Raw genomic sequence first — 22333 nt, 5'->3', positions numbered from 1 at the left:
GGAACTAGGGAACTGAAACTCAGACCCATTCATGAGAGACGTCTTTAAACGTTCAAAATTAAAGAGCCACCTTGGAGGAAAAGAAAGCCCTGACTGGGTCTCATCAAGCAGATCTGGATCTAAGAGACCACACCGTTTCAGGGTCTTGCTCGCACGATCCAGCCTGACCACATCGTGTTAGCGTGACTACGGGGTCTGGGGGTCCCTAGCTACCTAATTCTGTTTTTGCAGAGCGTTTGTCCCACAGAGCAGAACAAGCTGGAAACCAAGCAGGGAAAGAGCAGCCAATGGGAAGAAGGCAAGAAACATCAAAGGTGACAGAAGAAAGGCCCCTGTTAAGACCCTAAGAGCGGGAATTCTTACACCAGGTCACCTTGGCCCACGGCTGCCCTTCCTCTCGGGCAATAAAGACCAGGGATTTTTTTCCCTCTTCACTCTACCCGTTGGCTCCACTGTGAATTCCTTCATGGTAGAAAGGCAAGAGTCCACACCTTGGCGGTTTTCCCCTTAGGGGGGGCCCCTGCCCGCTAACACTCGCACTTATATAAAACGTAAGATAAAACAGTCATGTCCCTAAAATGATGGATAATTTAGCAAAACAGCCCAAAGAGTTCCGTGAGCGAGAGTCAGTGGGGCCCAGTGTGGATGGAAAATGCCGCCTGCCGTATCAGTAAACAGCATGTTGCAGCCATCAAGCCCTCAGCCACTGCAGCTGCCCCCACAGTGCCCCCCGAGGGGATCAGGATGGACAAAAGCAGGGCACTGGCCCTAGGCAGCTACAGTGCACCTCAAAGGGATGACCCCATTGAGCCCAGACTCTTGCATCTTCCACGTATATTAAAGCGTTAAATTCCTTAACCTGAGGTGTCTGGTTTTCTTTAGCTTACAGGCATCTTTGGGTGTTCCAACTACCTGGTTTTTGTTGCAAAAAACCTCCTATATATACTGGTCCTCCCCGACCTCTTTGGAGCGGCCCCTCAGAGCTGTCCGAGAGGCCATCTCCCGGGCTTAAGTCTTCAGTTTTGTCCGCCAAATAAAACACGATTCTCAAATTTTAGGTTGTGCATTTTTTTTTTTCCAGCCAACACCAGTTTGGAAAGCCCATGTGTGGTCCAGGCTTCCTTCCCCAAATGAGACTAAATCAACATCAGCCTGAATTGTTGGAGAGACTGTCCTGGTCTCCCAACTTGTTCCTCCCTTTGGGTGCCTGATAAATGTCTCACAAATGAAAGAATGAATGAATAAGTGAATGAGTCCCCCCGGTGCGTCCTCAGTCCTCTCTCAGTCTGCCTGGTCCCCTCCGGGACTCGCCCATTTCCTCGAGGGGAACAGAGTTCATACACAGGCACAGCCCTGACCCAGGCTCTACAACTGCTCCCTATGGCCTGATGCAAAGTGCAAAGCCGTCAGATCTTCCAGTTCTCCAACAACCCCTGGTCTTTCTCTGTTCCATCCCTACCCACAAACCACCATTTGCTTTGTCAACAGCTTCTCGTGGCCACGACACTCTTTGGACTTGCCAGACCTTTTCCTTGGAATGTTCCCCTTTACTCATCATCAGCACGCAGACCCCCAGAACCAGAAGGGATCTCAGGAATCCAGTCCAATCTCCTACCTGGAGCTGGAAACCTTCGCAGAACATCCTTGACCCGACATCAACCAAGCCCTGCTTTGAAAATGATCCTTCATTTTCCACTTAAAGTTATTAAACGCTTACCCCTGTTAAGAAACCTTCCCTCATTAATAATAAATGCATTCACTCACTCACTCGTCTTGGTTTATCAGACATACTGAGTGCCTGTCATGCACCAGGAAATGTGGTGGGCTCTGGGGGATGTGAAAAGCCATGGTCCCTACTTTCTGTTTTTTAGAACCTAATAGGTGGGTCTGCAGAAGAACAGATACATGAGCAACAGTATCATAATTCTGTAAGACCCACCATCTGTGTGTGCACAGAATGCAATGCTGGGATGGAAAATCAAACAGTTAATGACTCCTCTCAGGACTCTAGGAAGACTTCCCAGAGGAAGCACCGTGAAAAGCTAAGGATGAGTCTGGAATATTCAGGTCAACAGGTGGAATGAGGTGGGCATGGAGGGCTGGGCATCTCAAGCTGACTGTACACCGAGCATTCTGTCTTATCACTTGACTTCAGGGTATTAAATAATTTGTACCTATTGGAAGAGTATTTCATACATTGTCTGTGGCCAAGAGAGTTGTTCTAAGCCTTTCAGAAAGCAACTCGGTAAAAAGAGGTCAAGAACCAAACAATGGCAATACCTTAGATCTAGTCATGACACCTGGGGGGGTCTAGCTTGAGGAAATAATCAGTAACTGTGGAAAAGAGTGTATGCAGGAAGATAGTACATGCTGGATCATTACAAGGGGGGAAGAACTGGAAAATGAGCCTCCAACGCACTTTGCTGAAAGACAGATACATCAAATGCTCTGTTTATTAGAGAGAGAATTTATTCTACAGCTATTTTTTTGGATATTACAACAACTTGGAAGTATTTACTCATATAATGCGAGATGAAAAAAAGAGAAACAAATGTGGGCATTTGATCACAACTGTCTTTTAAAAATCACAAATATTTAAATGTTTTTAATGTTTGCTATTTAAAAATAACAAAAGGGGCCTCAGGAATGGCACCAAAATGCTAATAGAAGTTGGGCTTGAATGAGAAAGGTTTGGGGAGACATGTTCCTTTCTTTTCTTGATTTTCAAACTTTCTGTTTTGTGGTTGTTTTGTTCCCTTATAACCTGTAATAGTTTGCTTGTCTGTCTGTCTGTCTGTCTGTGTGATTCATAGAATGAATGTCACTCTCTACAATCCTGGTGTGAACTTCTTCCAGAAGTCACCGTCTTCTAGTTCCTGTTTGTCCCTCTTCTTGTCACTTGGTAAGTGCCCCAGTCTGAGCACACAGAGCGTGTCTGCTCAGTGACAGCGGCTGACAAGGCGCAGCACGTTTCCCTATGCCCTGCCCTCCCAGGGCCCCGCGACCATTAGGAGAAACACCAGCACCTGACACAGCTTTATGTGCTACACACTCTTCTAAGCACTTCACGGATATTAATTCATCGGATACAACAATCCCGTGAAGTGGAGCCACATGAAGGTTAGTCACTTACCCACAGCTGTCCAGCGAGTCGGTGACAGAGCCCGGATCTGAACCCAGGGAGTACGGCTCAAGCGTCTCTGCTCTTAGCCACTCAGAAGAGGAAGCTCCGAGACAGCCAGCTCTCTGGACAGCCTGGCGTGTAAAACCCACACACAGAACTGGGTGGACGGGACGGGTGGGGGCGGGGGTCTGGAGCTGGAGGATGGAGGCGCAAAGGCAGAGCTAAAGGCGTTCCAGTGTAAGCCCCTTCCTGCATGGAAGCCTCAATCTGGCAAGTTTCTCTCTGAGAGGACGGCAGACGCAGAGCGCCACCTGACGCACGAGCAGTCGTCCCCGCGCATCTGGTTCCGTGCTGGGGAGGGGTTAGAGGTGGCCCTCAGCCAAGGGTGAAGCGCGGGGAGCTGTGTGTTCACACAAACTGGGTCTTGATGTTTTCTCTGCCTGTTGTCCCCGAGGCAGGCGTAATGACTGTTTCTCCCCTGGTGAGTTTATTCAGATTACAAAGTTCAGGCTTTGCCTGGAATTTCAGATACCCCAGGGCTAGAACAGAACTTCTGCGGCCATCTCATCTAGACCCTGTCCATCCCTCTGCCCTTACAACACACACACACACACAGAGACATTCTACAAATGGAAGAGGATAAATATCAATTAGAAATAATGAGCAAGTTACCTGAGGCACAAAGAACCACTGGCGGCCCCCGGTCAAAAGGGATTAACCAAAGGAGGCTGGAGCCATTATGCAAACACAGTGACAGGTCCAATGACAGTAAGTACTGAGTGGCTCTTTTGTGGGATCTGACTGATGTTCCCCCCTACACTCTAGATTGAGTAAATGTTTAGATGATGTGTCTGACCTCTTGGTCCTATGTTTTTAATTCATTAGTTCCAAGTCTTGGAAACAGGCTTCTCAAATATCCACCCCAGTGAAGGACCGGGGCTGCTCACCAGCAGCCACGCACTGGGAGGCAGCGGCTCCCAGCGGGGACACCGCTCACAGCGGAGGGCTCACGGCTCCGCAGACGCGTCTGCGACGCCCGCGCCCCACGCACTCCCGCTTCCAGGCCTGAACCAGGAGCAAACGGAGGCTCTGTAGCTAGAAACCTTCCGCTCACCCCCTGCACAAAGCATCCCCCCCATCTTTAGGCATAAGCTGACATTTCACGCAGCCCTGCCTGACCAGAGTGGGGGAGTCTTCCTACGTTCTCCCCGTCAAAGGTGCTTCTGTCCTTGCCCCCAGCGCCACGGGACCACTTTACTTCCTCCTTAATGGAAACGCCGTTCTTAAACTGCAGGCTTCACTATTTCCGTCTCGGCTTTATCAATGATGGAGCCCGTGCGAAGGAAGCCGAGGGGCGGAACTTCTCATCTCAGAGATGAGGAGAGGAGGCCCAAGGAGAAGAGGGCGTCGTCTGAGGATCAAGTCGGTGATAAGATGCCCCTGGTCCTCATTCCCGGGCTCTCTCTGCCCCACCCTCCCCATCTTCCATATGGCACTGAGGTCCAGGAAGGGGCAGAGGCTACCCCAGGCATTTCCCTGGCCCCCTCCCTTGCCCCGTTCCCTGGCCCCCTATCTGAACCTGCCCCTGGTGGAAGGAAGGACCACGGGATCTTACTCATCTCCATGTACTCTGGAGTCAGTCCAGTGTACGGTTCCAAGCTGTAGTCCAGATCCCACTGCTCCGGATGCTTTGAATGGGCAGAATCAGTTTCTCCGGGCTCTGTCTCATCTTTCAGCTTCCGAAATAGTTTCTTTAGCTTTCTGGAAAAGAAAGGGGCCAGTCACCAAAAGCCTCTGGGGGACAAAGTTAGTTCTACAGACAGAAAGGAGGAAAAAACAACAACAACTAAGTTTCGACACTGAAGCCATCTCCGACAGAGGAACCCTAAGGAGATACTTTTCTCTTAAAGACCATCCAAGGAGGTCCTCTGTCAGCACAATAAAAGGTTCCCCCCAACAAAGGATCAGGTTTCTTCAAAGCCAGAGAAACTTGCTGTGTACTTGAAATTAACACAATACTGTAACTCAACTATATTTAAATTTAAAAAAATGATAAAAGCAAAATCAAAAAAACAAGCAAGGAAAAAAAGACATCTCATTTGATTAGTGAGGTTGTCCGGCTGGGAAAGTGGACACTTAAACAAGTGTCATCAGTGTCGTGCACTGAGTATTAAAAAGGGAGAGATTTAGGGAATTACGAGAACATAAAACCAGGACACCTAACCTGGGTGAAGTTTTCCTGGGGGAAGAGACGTGTAAACCAACCAAGGATGGAAGATGGTGGAAGCAGCCTTGGAGGGTCACGTGATGGGGGAAGGTGTGCTCTAGATGGAAGGAATTATCTGTGCAATGGCCAAAGACAGTGTGCGATGAGAATGGCTCACTGAAGGGACTAAAGGGAGTTCAAAATGCTTGGAGCATGGAGTAGGAGAGAGAAGGCAATGCCAGTTGGCTTAAAAGGTAGCCCAAGTTCATGAAGATGGCTTATAAGCCATCTGATGCAGTAGTTGAAGTGAGAGGTGATGGCAGCAGAAACCAGGGTGGCTGCAATGGACATGAAGTAGACAGAATGAGTCACGCTTAAGAGGTCGAGTGCAGGAGCCAGTGCTGAAATGCACTTGGGAAGGGAAAAGGAACCAAGCATGACCCCCAGGGTCCTTGGCCACGTGCGTGGATGGTGGTATGGTTTGCTAAGCTGGGGGACACAGGAGAAGAGGCCATTTTGATGAGAGGGAGGAGGAGTTGTTGGGGTGGAGGGTCCCATGAGGCTCCTAAGTAGGGATGTCCAGTAAGCAATGCTACACCTGGGTCTAGGGCTTGAAATCCCAGAATCATCCTGGAGAGAGCAATGGGAACCCTAGCAACGAGCATCTCCTGCGGATGGAGCGGAGGGGAGGGAACGCCAACAGTTACGGGTCTAACAGGGAAGAACAAATCTGACCCCATCATGGATCTGCTTCTTTTACTTTAACCTTTGTATTTCATTGTTTTAGCCACAAGTTAATCACTAAAGAGATGCTGCCTATAAGCTTAAATGATACATCATGGCCCATCTCTGGGAACCCTGCCTCCCATGCCGTGAGCATTAAGCTAAAATACCTCTCTTTAGCTCACAGGAGACACCCTGAGCAGGGTCACCCGTGCGTGACTGCAGGAAGGAAGAAGTGAGCACCTCCCCTCAGGAGGATGACCAGAACCAGGGAACGTTTGCCTTTACTCCCTCCCCTGTTAGCATAAAAGCAGCCTGAATTCTAACTCGGGTGAAATGCTTCTTTGGGACGTTAGTCCACCAACTTCTCGGTCTGCTGGCTTTCTGAATAAAGTCAATTCCTTGCCCCCAACAACTCGTCCCTCAATTTACTGGCCTGTCGCGCAGCGAGCAGGATGAGCTTGGACTCAGTACCACGGGGTGGGGAGAGGGGAAGAAGCCTCTGTAGAAACAGGAGCCCAGCTGGGAGACCACGCGGCAGAGAAGGCCAGCGTGGAGGGCGGCTTCAGGAAGGACACTGCGGTCAGCCGTGTAACATGCTGCGGGTGGGTCCAAAAATCCGCACATAACTCTTATGAACCCCTCCTTCCCCGCAGTTTCCCTTCTGGAAACCTCAGTGTCCATTAAAAAAAAATGAACATAGGAAGTCCCCCAAGAACAGGATTTACTAGGATCCTGCAAGTTGTACAACATACAGATGGGCCGTTTGGAAACCTTCAGATTATGATTCCCACCGTATGATGCACTCGCTTGTTAAAATAACTCCTTTGATGTTACCCCTGCATCCTTTTCATCTGCTATTTTTCTGTCCCTTTTTAATGACAAGCCTGGGAGACTCTGTCCAGAAGCCTCAGAGCCCTTCCCCGCTGGTGCCCCACAAGCTGACCCCGGGACCATGTTGGTCACCGCTCACACCCTGGCCTCCTGGCTGCAGGATTCTGGGCCCCGGGCTGCTCTCCACAGACCTCGAGCCTCATGAAAAAAGGCAGAACCAAGCCCGAGGTGGGCCAAAGAAGACAAACATACCAGCCTCTGAGCTATGTATCCCTTTTTCTGACACCGACAAGATTCAAATTTGTTCCCGAAACTTCTGATTCCTGGCCAGATCCCACTGTACGCGGGGGAACAAGACCGCCCTCCCCTGCGCTGGCTTTAAAGAGGGGCTGTTTTATGTCTTGAAATACAGTATTTATCACATTTATCAAAAAGAGAAGAAGAAAGTTTATGAAACCTTACTGGCTGTGTCCATGGGTATATTTTGGCTTTTTTGGAACGTGAGCTGGGGCTGTTAGCAAGAACAGGGGTTCGGGGACATTTTGCCAAAGGAAGTTCTCATCTGTCTACTCTGTCCATCTCAGCCGTTGCTCAGGAAAGAATCGGGCACTTGAAAAAGATAGTATTTACCCTTTTGCATGTGCACACACACAAAGTTCATCTTCCAGAGTGATAAAAGGCCATTGACAGTTTTGCTTCATGGGACGCCAGAGCTGAGCCTGACATAGAATTACAGCAAGGAGCTGGGGTGTGCTATAGCATGTTTGGGGGCACCATGCCGTTTGCACCCAAAGTCTGCTCTGCACAAACACATATGGGAAAGGTGCTGGGGGGGGGGTGAGCAGGAGGAGATAAGGAAATCTCCCATTAGGGGATCCAGGTGATAAACAGCACATGGTCAGATTCTGCCTTGCCACCAGCCACGTCTGAAGTCATCGTGCAAGGAGCTGCCAATGAGCATTATTCTGAGTAACATTTGAAACCACCTGGTTCCCTTCTGGGAAGCATCTGCCACCACTGGGTCCAGCCCCAGGAGCCAGGGGCGTGTGAGTCAGGGTAGTCCAAGGCCAGACCACGCCACCTCGGTTTTCTCTACTGTCTTGTCCCATTGGCGTCAGAGCTGCCTTTAAAGCACCCAGTGTCCCCAGTTTCATGGCCTCCTTTGAAAGCACTCCGTTTTCCCATCTCCCAGAGTCTCTGAATGGAGTCTAGTAAAGGTGGGACTTCCATCTGGTGGATGGTGCCTGGACAGAGCTGGCCTTCCGTAGTGGCCCTGTCTGGGGTGCCTGCCAGATGCAGGGGCGGCACGGGAGAGGCCTGAAAGCTGAAGACGCTTATCCAAGGTCCCAAAGGGCAACTGGACAGTATTCATGGACACGCCTGGTAAGTGTGCCAGCCATGGAGACTGGGGGGTCACAAGGGGAGACCTCAGCCAGTGGTTCCCAAGCAAAGGACACACTCTACTGCAGGTTCACACGATGTTTCTGCAAAGTCTCTAGACTTGGCCTCCCATCTCCTTGGAGCACCTGGGAGAATGACTCCCTCACTGCCCCCAGCCCGGCCTCTCTGACTGCGGTCCAGGAGAAAACCCAGGTCTGCTGCTGGCTTGAACAACTCCCCAGGACCCGTGCGCCCCCCTTTTCAATAAAGAGAATGCAGATCTCAGGCTAACGTCATTGACTGATAATGAATCATCTTCATTGCATTTCTTTCTGGTGTTTGCTACTCATGGTTAACTGATAGCATTAGTTTTTCACTTTCAGAAATGTGATGGATTTAAATCAAACAGTGAATCGGTTCACAGGAAATTAACATGCAAATTGCTGTCCTGGTAGATAATGGGGAACAATTGAAAACTGGCTCACAAATGACTAAAGATTGGGAACCAGCCTAATTCAAGAGGCCGGCAGGACCGCTTGGCTGCAGAAGCCTTCAAAGTTGTCGTTGTGGTACTTTCTGCAACACACACCCGAATCTAAGAAAAACATTGCATCCTCGGGGAGACAGGTAAGTTAGAGCTTTCCAATAAAGGTCAATTCAAGAGTCTTAAGCATTTTACAATTTTTTTGGAAGAATCTCAGAAAATTGCTTTCAGAAGTGGATAACAAACACGAAAGACGATCAATCGTATGCGTATCATCATTGTATTTTTCACCCTCAATATTCCTGCTTCTGTTTTTAAAAATCAAAGTCCGGCCTCTAAGATGAGTATTTGTCTCCCTTAGGGGGAAAAAAAAAAAACTGGAGGCAGGCTGAAGGTGCATGAGAGCCGCACTGTGAACTGCGCCCAGAACAGAAGAGAAAACCAGTTCCTGAGGCTTGAGTGGGTCTTTTTTCAGTCTCACTCCCCGGACTCGAAACATTCAGAAAGCATCACTTATAAATACAAAAGCCACTGACGCTCACAAACACCTTGGCTACCTGTAACCCCAGGAACAGGTTCTTCCCTCCTTTTCTCGTATTTTCTGTTTTCTAGCTAGCTGAGCATGCATCCAAGCTGTATTTTCACATAACCATGTTTCTTTCCAGAGTGACTTTCCCAGGTCACACAGGGAGCAACGCCTGGACTGAAACCCTGACCTGTTGGACAAGCCCTGCCCCGCAGAGACGTGCTGCCTCCACCACAGGGGCAAAGTCAGGTGTTGATAGTTCTCACCATCCCTTCCTCACCGTCAGGCTCCACTCCACTTGCCTAAAGAGGCTTCCTTTTTCCCTGCTGATTTCACGTTTCTCAACTGTGTCGCGCAACAGGATGTGGCCGGGTGCCTGAGCTCCGGGTTGGATGGGTCTGCTTTACTGAGAGTGGGCTCTGAGTGGGGAGCAGAAGAAGCAGCCGTCATCGTCACCATGATTTCGTGCGAACGAACTCAAAACATAACCTGCAGAATCACGGGGAACTCCGGAGAAGGAAGACCCCAGGGCTTGGTGGGAGAGCTTGTTGTCTATGACCTTGAATTCAGCTCCTATGACTATATTGTATGTTTCCATTAGCAGATTAGGACCCGAAACGAGGAAACATCTTTTAAAACGGAAGAGACTTGTACTGGTATCAGCAGTGACCAGTTTCACAGAACGGAGGAGAGGTTCATAGGATGCTTGAGCTGAAATGACAATACCTTAGAGATTCCTATATTATTACATATATTATACCCTATTATATATTATGTGTTATTATCTCCTTTTCATCAAGCAATGAGGACAGTGAGGCTTAGGAAGTGACTTGCTCACAGCTTTATGAATCACTCTACAAATGCCGTCAGTTAAAGTGGGGCACATTAAACACACATGAAGCATGAGCAAGAAAACGTCGCCTTCACAGAAAACAGCCTTGTGTTAGTTTCATCTGTGATGGAGCTGCCGGGGGTTGGGGAGACGTCCAGGACACTGTCCAAACACATGGCTGAGTTCTTGCCTCTCTTACAGACTGAAAAAGGCTGCTGGGTCCAGAGTGGATGGGCTCAGTGGTAGAGCAGATGTGCAAGGATGAACAAATGGGCCGCTCACATCCACAAGCTGGAGACAATTCCATCCAGAGCAGAGTAACAATGTCCCGGAAAGACAGGTGTCTTCCCCTGATGTTTGAAGGGGAATGGGGACTTGCCTTTGGAGCAGGGGTGGAGGGGCTGGTCTCACGGCTTCAGAGGGGCCAGATGTGGCTTTGGCGCATCTTTTTTGGGTCTGTATCTTCTCTGGATGTTTGTCCGTAACAAATGTGTTCTCTCTGAGACGCTAAGCTCCTGGAGAACAGCGTCCACGTGTCTCACCAGCTTTGCGTGATGACGATCACGGAGCGGCTTTCCATCAGAAAGCTGAGAACAGGCGCTGTCTCAGAGGGTCGAGGACCTCGAGATTGATGACTTCCCAACTGATGACAAGAGGCGAGCTTGAGCAGAGAGAGATGCCCAGACACCAACAGTCTCCTCCATCTCCTCCTGGAAAAAGCACGTACCCAAGCGTCACCTGAGGTTGTCCCCGTGCGGGGGCAGGAAAAGAACCTAACTGGTGGTGGGTGACGGCGAGACCCATCCTGAGGACTGGGTGCCAGCACAGCACGAGGGAGTGTTGAGGGTTCTCATCCTTTGAAATCAGGCTCTCATTAAAAAAAGAGTTTTCTTTCCACATCAACTCATTTTCTCCATTATAACATTAGCTCTCTAAGGGTGCTTCTGAGCAAGACCAAGGAATAGCTTTCTGTGGGGGCCTTTCAGACCGTCCCAGCTCCCCGTGGGAGCAGCGACACGTGTAGTTTTCCATGGAGAAAGGAGCTGGATCACATAGTGCCTAATGGTTCCCTTCAGCCCAAGGAACCTAGCGCTCAGTGACCTTTAAGCAGATGGAGAGAGGTTCTGCGTTCTGGCCCTTGCCCTGACCCTGGCGTGTCCCAAGACCGGCCAGGGGACCACCACCCTATCTTCTCCACCTGTAGCAACATCTGGGTCAGGAAGTGTTTACTGATCAGCCCAAGTCGGCCTGTCATTTGTTTAGAAAAGATACGTACACCCAAGGGAAACGGCTTCTTCAGACAGAAGAATGGCGGACCAACTTGGTACCTACGGTGGTGACGGCCTTCTTCTTTCAAGACACATACCCCGTCCGGAAGACACTCCCCTGCTGACGGAGTCTTCTTTAGCTGCTCCCAAACGCCTGGCCTCGGCTTACTCTGAATTCTGACGGAGTGGGCACCACACAGAAGCCACCCAGTCACAGGCCACCTAGTTGGTCTCTCAAACGAAGACAGTAATCTCTGAGAAGATGAGGACCACTTCAAGTATATTTTTCTTCATTTAACTGTGTGCAAATCTTGTGAGTCGGTTAAAGAAGAAGAAATAAACAGAGGGGCTTGTGTTATAAACTGAATGTTTGTGTCCCCTTCAGAATTCACAGGTTGAAGTCCTAACTCCCAATGTGAAGGTATCAGGAGGTGGGGCCTTTGAGAGGCAATCAGGTTCAGATGTGGTCATGAGGGTGCGGCTCCCATGGCGGGATCAACGCCCTCATAGGAAGAGAAAGACAGCAGCGCCCTCTCTCGGGGTCCACAGAGAAGAGGTCTCAGGAGCACACAGGGACATGGCGGTCCTCATCAGAACCAAACCTGCTGGCACCTTGATCTTGACCGTCACGGCCTCCAGAGCCGTGAGAAGTAAATGTCTGCATTAAGCCAGGTTATTTTGTTACAGAACTCAAGCTGATGAAGACAGCTGGGACGGCTCGGAATGCAGGTTTCGTAGGTGTGGCTCTGTGGAATCCAATTCTCAGTTTTAAATATCTGGGCCATACGAGCCAAGAGACGAGGCCCTGGCATTCCCCGCAAGCCCCCCTGCAGTGTGGCCAGTCTTACTCCTGCCCGTGCAGCTCCGAGCCTGGCCCTCTGGCCCTTAAGGACGATCCTGTTGGCCACTCAAATTCCACTGCCGCTTAAACTAGCCAGAGCCGATTCTGATGTCTGCAACTAAGACCCCAGGCCGACAACATACACAAGTGCAGCTGGAAAGAAAGGGATTAAACCAGTTTCTTTATTGCGGGACTTCTCAGAACCATTAGAACAATGTGCACAGTAAATCTCCAAGAGGGAGACAGAGCGTGTGGCAGTATCCTCACCTACCCCCACGGGGACAGTCTCATGACCACATCCCAGAACAGTTAATCTTGCAAGAAGTTTGCAAAGAACTCTGATCCTGGTATAAATTGCCCATCTGGTCCTCCTAAACACAGCCGGCCCAGCCTACCAGAGCTACCCCTAATCACCTCTGTCACTCTCTGGCTCTCGGATGCTAAGGCCAGCTGAAAACGCCCCCCGAAACAGATTCCTTCTTCACATCAAACAGCAAAAACGAAATGCAGATGGGGCTACATCTTCCTTTGACCTGAAGGTAGATTTTCACCTGCTGCCTGCCTCCTCTTTTTTTGGGTCCAGTGCCCGAGAGTTGGTGTCTATTTTCATGACTATCTCGATGCAGAGCCTACTGAAAGAAGGCCCTCTATGGAATTTGCATAAAACCACATGGGAGGGGAGGGGAGAGAACCCGCATGGAAACCCCCACTGTGTCTCGCCCGCCATGAGCCCTTCCCCTCCTAAGGTCGCATATCCCAGTTTCTTAGAGGTTTTTCTAAATGATTCCATTGCATTTCTTCCCTGTTCCTCTCTACCAGATGGAAAGTCTCTTTCCCTTGTTCACTGGGAGGGCAGGTAGCATTAAAATTATGATGTACTCTGAGGCCAAGATTCCCAGCTCGGTCACTTACTCACTATGGGGACTTAAGAAAGTGCTTCATCTTTCAGGGGCTGAAGCATCCTGAGTCAGAGCGGCAAACGGGACTGGTGGCAGGGGCCCTACCTCACGGGGCAGTTATTGGCAAGTAGACAGAGGAGTGAATAACCAGGTGATCTGAGAAGCAGAGAGGCCGTGAAAATCCTGTGGCGAGTCTGGCCCCGCTGGGCGAGGCCCCGGCGGCAGGGAGGGTAGATGGGCAGAGCTCACTACTCACGGGACTCCGATCTCGAAGATGTTGTTCTGGATCAGCTGCTTCCCCAACATGATTATGCTGAGCTGGACACAGAGCTCCATGAGGCAGCCCCCGGGGGCGCACTGCAGGGGGAGACACCGGGCAGGGGCCGTCAGACCACGCGGGGCTCAGGTACACAAGGGCCCGAGGGCGGCGGGGAGAGGGGTGGGGCCGGGGGCACCTACAGACCTCTCGCCGCCGGGCAGGGAACACCAGCAGCTATACTTGCCTCTTCCATGCGGTAGCCATCGAACACGTAAACGTAGCTCCCAGGTCTGCCCACAAACCTGAAAGGGCCAAGTGCGGGCTGAGTCAGGGGGAGACAGGGGAAGTTGTGAAGCCGGCTGGCACTCTCTGGAGTCATAAAACCCCCACCCCTGGGCTCTCTGAGTGTCTGGAGTCTATGGACCCCTTAACCCTACTCCCCAGGGCAGGATCCTCCACATACCTGCATTTCTGCAAGAGACAAGCATCCTCTCCATGTGTGTTGACCCTGGCAGGGCTCCCCGCCCCGGGAGACAGCCTGGCTCACAGCACCCTGGGCGGACAGCCTCACGTCCTGCCCTTATCAGAGTCCTAAATCCTATTATTCAGAGAGTCCCTGACAGTCAGGTACCTGTGTGCAAACTGATCATTCAGCCCCCATCCTTGTGGGCACAGCCCTCTCCCCCCTAATAAAAAACCCGGCCCGGCCACCCCACTCACACAGGGACCTCTCATTTGTGTGGCCAGTGGTTGCCTGTAGCAGCGTATCTATTAAACTTTCTCTTTCTTCTTAAATCCTCGTGGTCTTTGGTCCTTGATAAATTATTTTACTGTGGCAACCACCATGTTGTGTCCCACAACAAAAGTCAGGGCTGCCTGAGGGTGTGTCTTTTGAGCTCTGAGCAGACTGGCCACCGCCCAGTGTCCTCCTGGAAAGGACTGGCCAGGGCAGGTGCTAAGTCACCCAGAGACGGAGGCTGCCATCACACCTGCTGTCAGCTAACGCTCCCCTGTAACGCGCAGGACTCACCTCTTACTCTGGCCAAATTCCAGGGGGAACGGGGCTACGTCTGGGTCTGGTGTGGGGCTAGGAAGGTTGTGTGTGTGTGTGTGTGTGTGTACATGCGGGAAATTTCAGAGCCCAAACACAGTAAAGTCCAGACTGTGTCTAAGTGTAATGTCTGCGCACCTCCTTCCCTCATCTATTGCCAAGAATTCAGTTCTGATCACAATTCTTCCACAAGGGCATCTGATTTCCCAGGAAATAAAGGCTAAGACGGATAAAAGTGGCCAGTGGAGATTTCTGGGACTGGAAGAGAAAAATTTAGACTTCTTATTGAAAATATTTAAGGGGATGGAAGAAGCCTGACTCATGCCTCTTCTAAGACCTAGGGGTCTATCTTACTGGAGGATAAGAAGATTGGGCAGGTGGGGGAGGCAGAGAGGATCCAGCCAACCACGAAACCAGACAGGTCATCAGAAGAATCCTGCGCACTTCGAGTGTCTTCCCCTCACCCATTGATTTGAAATCCTCCTCCTCCATTGGAGGCTCAGCTTAGCTTTCCTTCTCTGTGAAGTTCTGTGTCTCTACTCATAATTGTCCCCCTAACACTTTCTTTGCACCTTTTATTACAGTGCTTACTGCAGATTATCCTGTGTGTTGCCAGGACTGTATCTTCCCATATACAAGTCTATGCAAGGGTCAGAATCCTATTATTTTTTTTCCTGGAATATCCCATGTATGCAAGTTTCTGTTTACATTATATCGAGGTGTAAATCACCAACGACATATATAATCATTAATACAGAGAGTCTCTCTGCTACTATAATTTCACGGGAGTCAAGGACAGAGGTCCTGAGGAGGGGCTGTGGTTTGGGTCACAGACACATTTATAGGAAATTATAAAACGTGGAGGATAATAGTTCTTGCTGTTGGTGCCTCCTTGATGAGCTTTCATTTCGAGGGAAGCTTTCCTGATATAGCTGATGCCGACTGGGAAATCTTGGAGGTAGCCGGCTAATTCTACCACAAGTATTTATCAGAAGTGATTTTACATCCATGACTCCTGTATAATAAAGACTATGAGTGGTCATTGTCCCCCATCCCTGGGAGGAGCCTCTAAATCCTTGGAATTTCCCTAGAGGAGTGTCTTTGTTATTCATGGTGGGCCCCTGGGAATATACCTAAATTTATGCTAATGAGATCACTCAGGATGGGGGAGGCCATGCCAGAACCATGTGATTAGAGTTTGGGCTCTGAGACAAGTAAAAGCAGCCTGACCTCCGGGGAGGGGAGAGGGACTGGGGTTGAATTCCCACATGACCAGTGATTCGTGCAATCGTGCCCAATAAAAACCCTGGACACTGAAGCTTGGATGAGCATCCTGGGCGGTGCTCACTGACGTGCCAGAGGACACAACCTCATGCACCCAGAGGACATGAAGCTCCTTTTTAAGACCTCGCCCTGGGTGCCTCTCCCATTGGCCAGTTTGGATTTGTATCCCTTTGCTAATGACACTGTAATTTCAAGTACAGCACAGTCCAAGCTCTTTAAGATGTTCTAGTGAGTCATCAAACCTACGGGGCCAGTGGTTGTAGGCAGCTGGTCAGAATCACCAGTGGCCTGAGAACCCCAGCGCTCGCAGTAGTGTCTGAAGCGAGGGCAGTCATTCGGAAGACTGTGCCCTTAATCCGTGAAGTCCACACTGGCTCTGAGTGGCTGGCAGTCAGACTTGCACTGCAAGATCTAAGAGCCGCCAGCTAGACGTGAAATCCCCTCCTGCCCCGTCCTCAAAGTGGGGAGACACAATTCTTCTACGACTAACCCTCCGGGGTCCAGACCTAAGTCCCTGGAGAACTTCCCTGCTTATCCGCATCTGAATCCGGAGTAATTCAGTGCAGCCGGGTGGGAACGGGGAACGGGGCTGAGGCCGTGCACAGATAACGTGGACAGGCTGAGTCTCGCAGAGGACTCAGTCTTCATGACCAATCGCCCTCCCACGGACGGCACCCACATACTCACCTCCCCTTGAAGAAGGCCACATAGAAGATGGGTGAGTAAGCATTGACAAACTTGAGCAAGAAAGCCTTGAGGATCAGGCGCTCTTCAAAAGTCTGCTCTGTTTTTGGAACCTCTGAAAGAGAAGAACCAAGCTGAGTGGACTGAGAGACAGATTTCTCACCTCTCCAGAGTCTGCACCTGGGGGCAGGGGGCAGGGACCCAGGGGCCGCCCTGTTGACTGATGCTCCTCACGCTGTCCCTGAGCTCCAGATCCTTCTTCAGCCTGCCTCTTTCGCCCTGACTGAAGGAGACGATTCTGAGGCCCAGGTAGAAATGCCTGCCACCAATTTCTCAGGTCGCTTTCAGCTTTAAGATCTCGTAACTCGGAACTTCCAAGGGGCTGTTAACCCCATCACCTTCCCCACACCTAGCCCGCCCGCCCTCACCATGTACAGTCTGGATGCTTTTTCACCATGAGCAAGGTCAGGGAGCTGCATCTGGGTGGACCACAGCTGGTGTCAGATGCACATTTAGTGAATGGATGAATGAATGAGTGACAAGGAAAAAAATTATTCCTATCACTGAAAAAATATTTTTCATTCACTAAAAATTCCCTGCCACATTCCAAGGAGGGCAAAGCCTCAGGAAGGACCTTTGCTGGACGAGGTCATGGGCATGAAGATATGCGAGGAGCCGCCAAAGAGAGTTAAATTCCCTACTGAAGGTAGGAGATGGGGCACTGGACGTAGATGCAGGACCCGGAAAGGGAAGAGCCAGTGCCCTGCGAGGGGGAGCGCAGCGAGGGGGATGAGGGGCTGCGGCCAAAGGAGAAACTGACTGACAGGTGGGGAGTGGGAGGACGCCCGGGGGAAATTTTCATCAACTTCTGCTGTGTAAGCTGTAGTGTGACCCTCTATCATTTGCCTCCCCACAGAATCTCCAATAAAGATTCATCAAAACCTGCATTCCTCAGCAGTGCTCAAAGAATCCTGGACTGGTTCTTAGGGGAAGGATGTGCAAAGGACTGAGTCCTATTTCAAGTGGAGCACAGGGGCAGGAACAGAGACTGCCTGCGGTGTTCTGGTGTATCCAGGTTGCAAAGGAGAGAGACTGGGAACAGAGAGAGACAGAAAAGAGGAGGAGAAGAAGGAGGAAGAGGGGAGGAGAAGAGGAAGGAGGGAGAATGGGGAAAGGAAGGAAGAGAGGGAGGAAGGGAAGAGGGAAAATGTCACCTGCTGCATCAGTAAACAAGGATGTTGCAGCCACCAAGCCCTCAGCCACTTGCTGCCACCCAACTGTGCACCCAAGGGGCCTCAGGACGGAGAAAAGCAGGACCCTGGCCCGAGATGGTTAAGGTGCACATCAAAGGGATGATTTCAATGAGCCCCGACTCTTGCAACTTCCCGTACTTAGAAAAGTGCTAACATCGTTAACTTGAGACGTCTGGTTTTCTTTAACTAACAGTCATCTTTTGATGTTCTAACTACCTGTTCTTTGCTGCAAAAACTCCTGCATGTCCTGCCTCCTCCCTCCCCTCTTCAGGAGCGGTCCCTCCGGGCTATCTCAGAGGCTGCCTCCTGGGCTTAAGTCCTCAGAAAGTCCAACGAATAAAACATAATTCTCAACTTTTAGGTTGTGCATTTTTTTTTTCTTCAGTCAATGGAAGGAAGGAGAGAAGGAAGGGAGGGAGGGAAATTTTTCACGAGGAATTTGAGCCACTGCCCAGTGTGCCTGAGGCAAACAATTCCACAGTAACGTAACCACGTCTTTTCTCTCATTTTTAAATATTTTGGGGATAAGAAAATTAAAACTGATGTCACCTGAGAAAATAAGGAATCAGGTCTGAGGATCTGAAAGTTTGGAAGACTCACCTTGGAAAATGTGGCTAGAAGGGGGATTAAGGACGCGGCCCCAGGAGGCACGTGTCTTTGATTTCCTTTTATAAAATCTCCTTTGAACTCTTTGTCCTCCGATCTCCCAGTCCCTGCAGGAATTTCCTTCAAGTTCTCTGGAAAGAGAACCCCGTCCCTCCAGAGCACTTTGCTCCAACTGGAAACAAGTGGCGCCTTCCCACCATCCTGATGAATCACGGGCCTGGCTATTATTTATTAGTTTTATTTCTAAAAACAGCCGGTGCCTATGCTTTTAGGGCCAGGAGCCACCATAAATAATGGGCGTTTCCAATAAACAATTCAAATCCTCTCGCGAGGCCGCTAAATCACCTCGGAGAAGCTGTGCGGCCACGCTGGGTGCGTTGCTGAGGCTTCTGGGGAAGGAGGGCCTCAGGGAGCCCCTCTCAGGGAGGGACAGAATGGGGGTCCCTGGAGCTCCATGTGACTTCTGGGTCCTATGACAGCAACTCTATGTCTGAAGAAATAGGACACGTTTCCACAGAGCCCCCTGGGGTGGGAGGTAGGGCCACTGGGCATCATCCCCTCATAGGACAAGGATCTGGAGGGGATCGAATCTGAGCCCGCAAGAAAATGGCCCAGCCTTGTGCTTCATAAAACTCCAAATAAAGTGCCTTTAGAGATCAATTGCTACAGGGATGGAGAGGAGGAGAGTCAACCCGTAGAGTGCATGGCAAGGTAGAATGCAACCCTTCTCTATCAGGCATATGCTCCTGAAATCCCACCGCCTCCAGGAAGCCCCCTAGGGTTGATGGGAGGCCATTCTGAGAGCTTCACCTGCTCCAGACCAGTTGGAGCAGATTGTGGACAGACTGCAGACTCCAGGACTAGGAGGGACCATTGGAGAGTGTTCCTGTGCAGAGCCGTTACCGATCCACCCCTGCTTTCTTTTAAGTGTTAAACCTCTGGTGCATTGTGTCATGAAAAAATATGAGTATGAACGACCCAGCTGTAAACTGCCTTGGAAAATAACTAGTATGAAAGCCCAAGTGAGTCCCAGGGGGCAGCTCTGAATGTGAAGTCCCCAGCGTTGCATCCTAATCACATGGAAACAGCATGGCCAGCGGGAGGATGTCCGCTGCAGAATCTGAATACGGAGGAGCAGCTCGCCCTGACTGGTGTCCCCAGCCATCCAGCAGGCCCAGAATGATGGGGACAAGACAAAACGCAGAGAGGTCCAGGTGTGCATTTCAACCAGTTCCAGCCCCGCCACCGCTCGCGGCAGGATGGAGGGCCGGGCCCTGCGCGGCTGAGTCAGAAAGCAGAGGCGCCGGCTCCTCCCCCTGCCTCTCCCCCAGGGCATGTGAAGCTTTTGCAAACAGCAGTGTTTCCTGACAGCCCAACCATCTGGCCTTCCCTCCATTTGTGAGTGTGTGGGTGTGTTGGGGTGTTGGGGTCGGTGGCTGGGGTGTCTCAGCCTCCCGTGTGATGTTGCTGCATTGTTTACGCCGTCGGGAGGGAACCACCGTGCAGAGCCTGCCAGCTGGGTAATTAGGCAGCAGTGCACTGCCGGAGGGCGCTGAGAGCCCCAGAGCTGGAGGTGAAGGCTGGCTGATCCTGAGCTGCGCCCGTGGCCCTAGAGCGCTCTGAGCACCAGGGGCCCCACCCTCAGAGTCAGGGACATGGCTCCCACCACCCCCCTGACAAAGGGACAGGAGACCACTGCGCTGACCAGCAGCCCAGCTCCAGGCGACAGCATCCCGGGGCATTTCATTTTAAAGAAAGGGGACACAAAAGGAAGGGAGAGACTGAGACAGAGAGCAGGGTTCTGTGATGGGTCAGCCACGAGAACTCCAAACCCAGTGCCCGGAGTCCCCACCCCACCGTGACAACTGCTCTGGGGAGATGTTCCCGCCGTGGCACAGACAGGAGCAGGAAGAGAGCACGGCAGTGTGACCGTTCAGGACCACAGACACAACAGCGGGGGAGCCATCTCACAGACACACTCACCAAGCCCCAGCGAGGAGGGGGAGTAATTCCACCCACAGCCCATCCCCTCGAGTCTCCGCAGGGGAAGGCAACCCAAAGGGAGTGTATCCACCTTTTCCATCACTATCTTTTCTATTTCAACAAATGTCCATCAAGTGACTGCTGTGTGCCAGGCACTGGGCTCTGGGAACAAACACAGCGGTGCGCCCAACTGCCACGGAGCTTACAGTACAGCAAAGGAGCGGACGGGTACCGCCCCGTGGGAGAGCAGAGTGCTGCAGGAATCTGCAGGGAGATGCGGGGAGCGGGTGACGGGAAGGCTGTTTTAGTCCGAGTGGTCAGGGAAGGTCTCTGAGGACGCGACCTCTCAGGGGACACCCGACTGATGAGGAGGGACTGGGGAGGGCTCCAGCAAGGTGGCAGCAGCCAGGGCAAAGACCCAGGGACAGGAGAGACCCAAGGGTGTCTCCCTTGGATGACAGGTCCCAGGGACTGGAGCATTCGGAGCAAGGAGAAAGCAGGGGACTGGGGCAGGCGGGACTCTGCAGCCACAGGAAGGACTGGAGATTCACCGGACACTCGGCCGGAAGTCACCTGAGGGTTTGGGGTGGGGCAGGGAGAGGTACAGGGATGTTAAGTGTCAGAAGGATCACAGGAAATGAGCTGTGTCTGTGTGGGCGTGGAACGGGGGACAGACCAGGAAGCAGAAAGAAAGACCAGGAGCGCCTGGCTGTCTAGGCAGGGCACGGCCAATACGGAGGGAACTTGTGAAGGTGATGAGAGCTGGGACACGTTCGAAGGTGGACAGACACACTGACCAGACTGGACTCCAGGGGTGAGAAGGAGAGAAGGGACGTAGGAGGTTTTGTAAGAGCATGTGAGGGGTGGGCGGTGCCTTTTCCTGAGATGGGAAGTAGGATGGAAGCAACAGGTTTGGAGGGAGAAGGAAGAGCTCGAAGTCAGACGCACTGAGTCCCTGGACCCACGTGCTCTCTCCCCACCACCCGAGTCGTGCCCCGAGGTGGGCGGGGCACCGTTTGGACTGAAAACCATCCTTCAAAGTACCCGGCCAGCTTTGAGGAATCAGAATCCCAAGCAAGTCCTGGCCTCAATGTGGAGATGGGCCTGGGTGACTTCCCGAGTCCTCCCTGCTCTGGGCCTCCGCATCCTACAACAGGCTTAACGAGGCTGTGACAGAGGCCTGGAGGAGGACCCTGGGCTGGAAGGCAGAACGTTCCGTCCCAGTTTTCCCAGACTCACGATAAAGCACCTTTGTGAACCTCACCGTCCTAATTCCTAAAATGGCACCTTCCTGAAACATCTGTTGTGAAGATCGAGGGCAAGCATGGGAAACGCCAGGCACAGTGTAGGTCTCCAACACCGGCTTTTAGTATGACAGTGCAGCAAGGCACCCAGTCAGACCTTTAATTGTGCACTTGTTTCCTCTTCTTCGGTGAGAGAGGTGCCAGCAAGTCACCCCCAAATCTCTGACCGATCCTCTCAGAAGGCTGGGATGGGCACTTGGGTATCACCTGGGGTGACGAGGACCCCTGTGGTCACTAAGGGCCACCTCCCTCAAAGAGATGTGGGACTGGGGTATCCTTAGATCTAATGAGTTTTAAAAATTTAAGAAGACCAGTTTACAATAGCCAAGACATGGAAGCAACCTAAGTGTGCATCAAAAGATGACCAGATAAAGAAGATGCGGTCTATGTGTACAATGGAATATTACTTTACCATAAAAAAGAAGGAAATGATGCCATTTGCAGCAACATGGATGGACCTAGAGATGATCGTACTAAATGACAGAGAAAGACGGATATCATGTGATATCACTTATATGTGGGCTCTAAGTAAAATTACACAAATGAATTTGTTTATAACACAGAGACTCACAGACATGGAAAACACACTTATGGTTACCAAAGGGAAAAGGGAAGGGGAGGGATAAATTAAGAGTCTGAGACTGGCAGATATAAACTACCACATATAAAGTAGATAAACAATGAGGCTTCTAATGCACATCACAGGGAACTACATTCAAAAGTCTTATAATAACCTATAATGAAAAAGAATACATATGTATATGTATAACTGAATCACTATGCTGTATACCA

The 22333-nt window shown here is 51.0% G+C and overlaps 1 protein-coding gene across 3 annotated transcripts in view; it reads right to left on the bottom strand.

The window, feature by feature from the left end:
- ANO2 (anoctamin 2) overlaps positions 1-22333 on the bottom strand; it is a 253652-nt gene that overhangs the window by 28695 nt on the left and 202624 nt on the right. For all 3 annotated transcript variants that reach the window (XM_032473471.1, XM_032473473.1, XM_032473472.1), the window contains 4 exons: positions 16399-16510; positions 13621-13678; positions 13374-13474; positions 4740-4885 (listed from right to left, as the gene is read on the bottom strand). In XM_032473471.1, coding sequence (XP_032329362.1) covers positions 4740-4885; positions 13374-13474; positions 13621-13678; positions 16399-16510 — 417 coding nt within the window. The remainder of the gene's footprint in view (positions 1-4739; positions 4886-13373; positions 13475-13620; positions 13679-16398; positions 16511-22333) is intronic.

Source organism: Camelus ferus, chromosome 34, assembly GCF_009834535.1.
Source record: "Camelus ferus isolate YT-003-E chromosome 34, BCGSAC_Cfer_1.0, whole genome shotgun sequence".
Lineage (NCBI taxonomy): Eukaryota > Metazoa > Chordata > Mammalia > Artiodactyla > Camelidae > Camelus > Camelus ferus.
The sequence above is the reverse complement of the archived record's forward strand: the minus strand, read 5'-3'. Positions and strand labels throughout refer to the sequence as shown.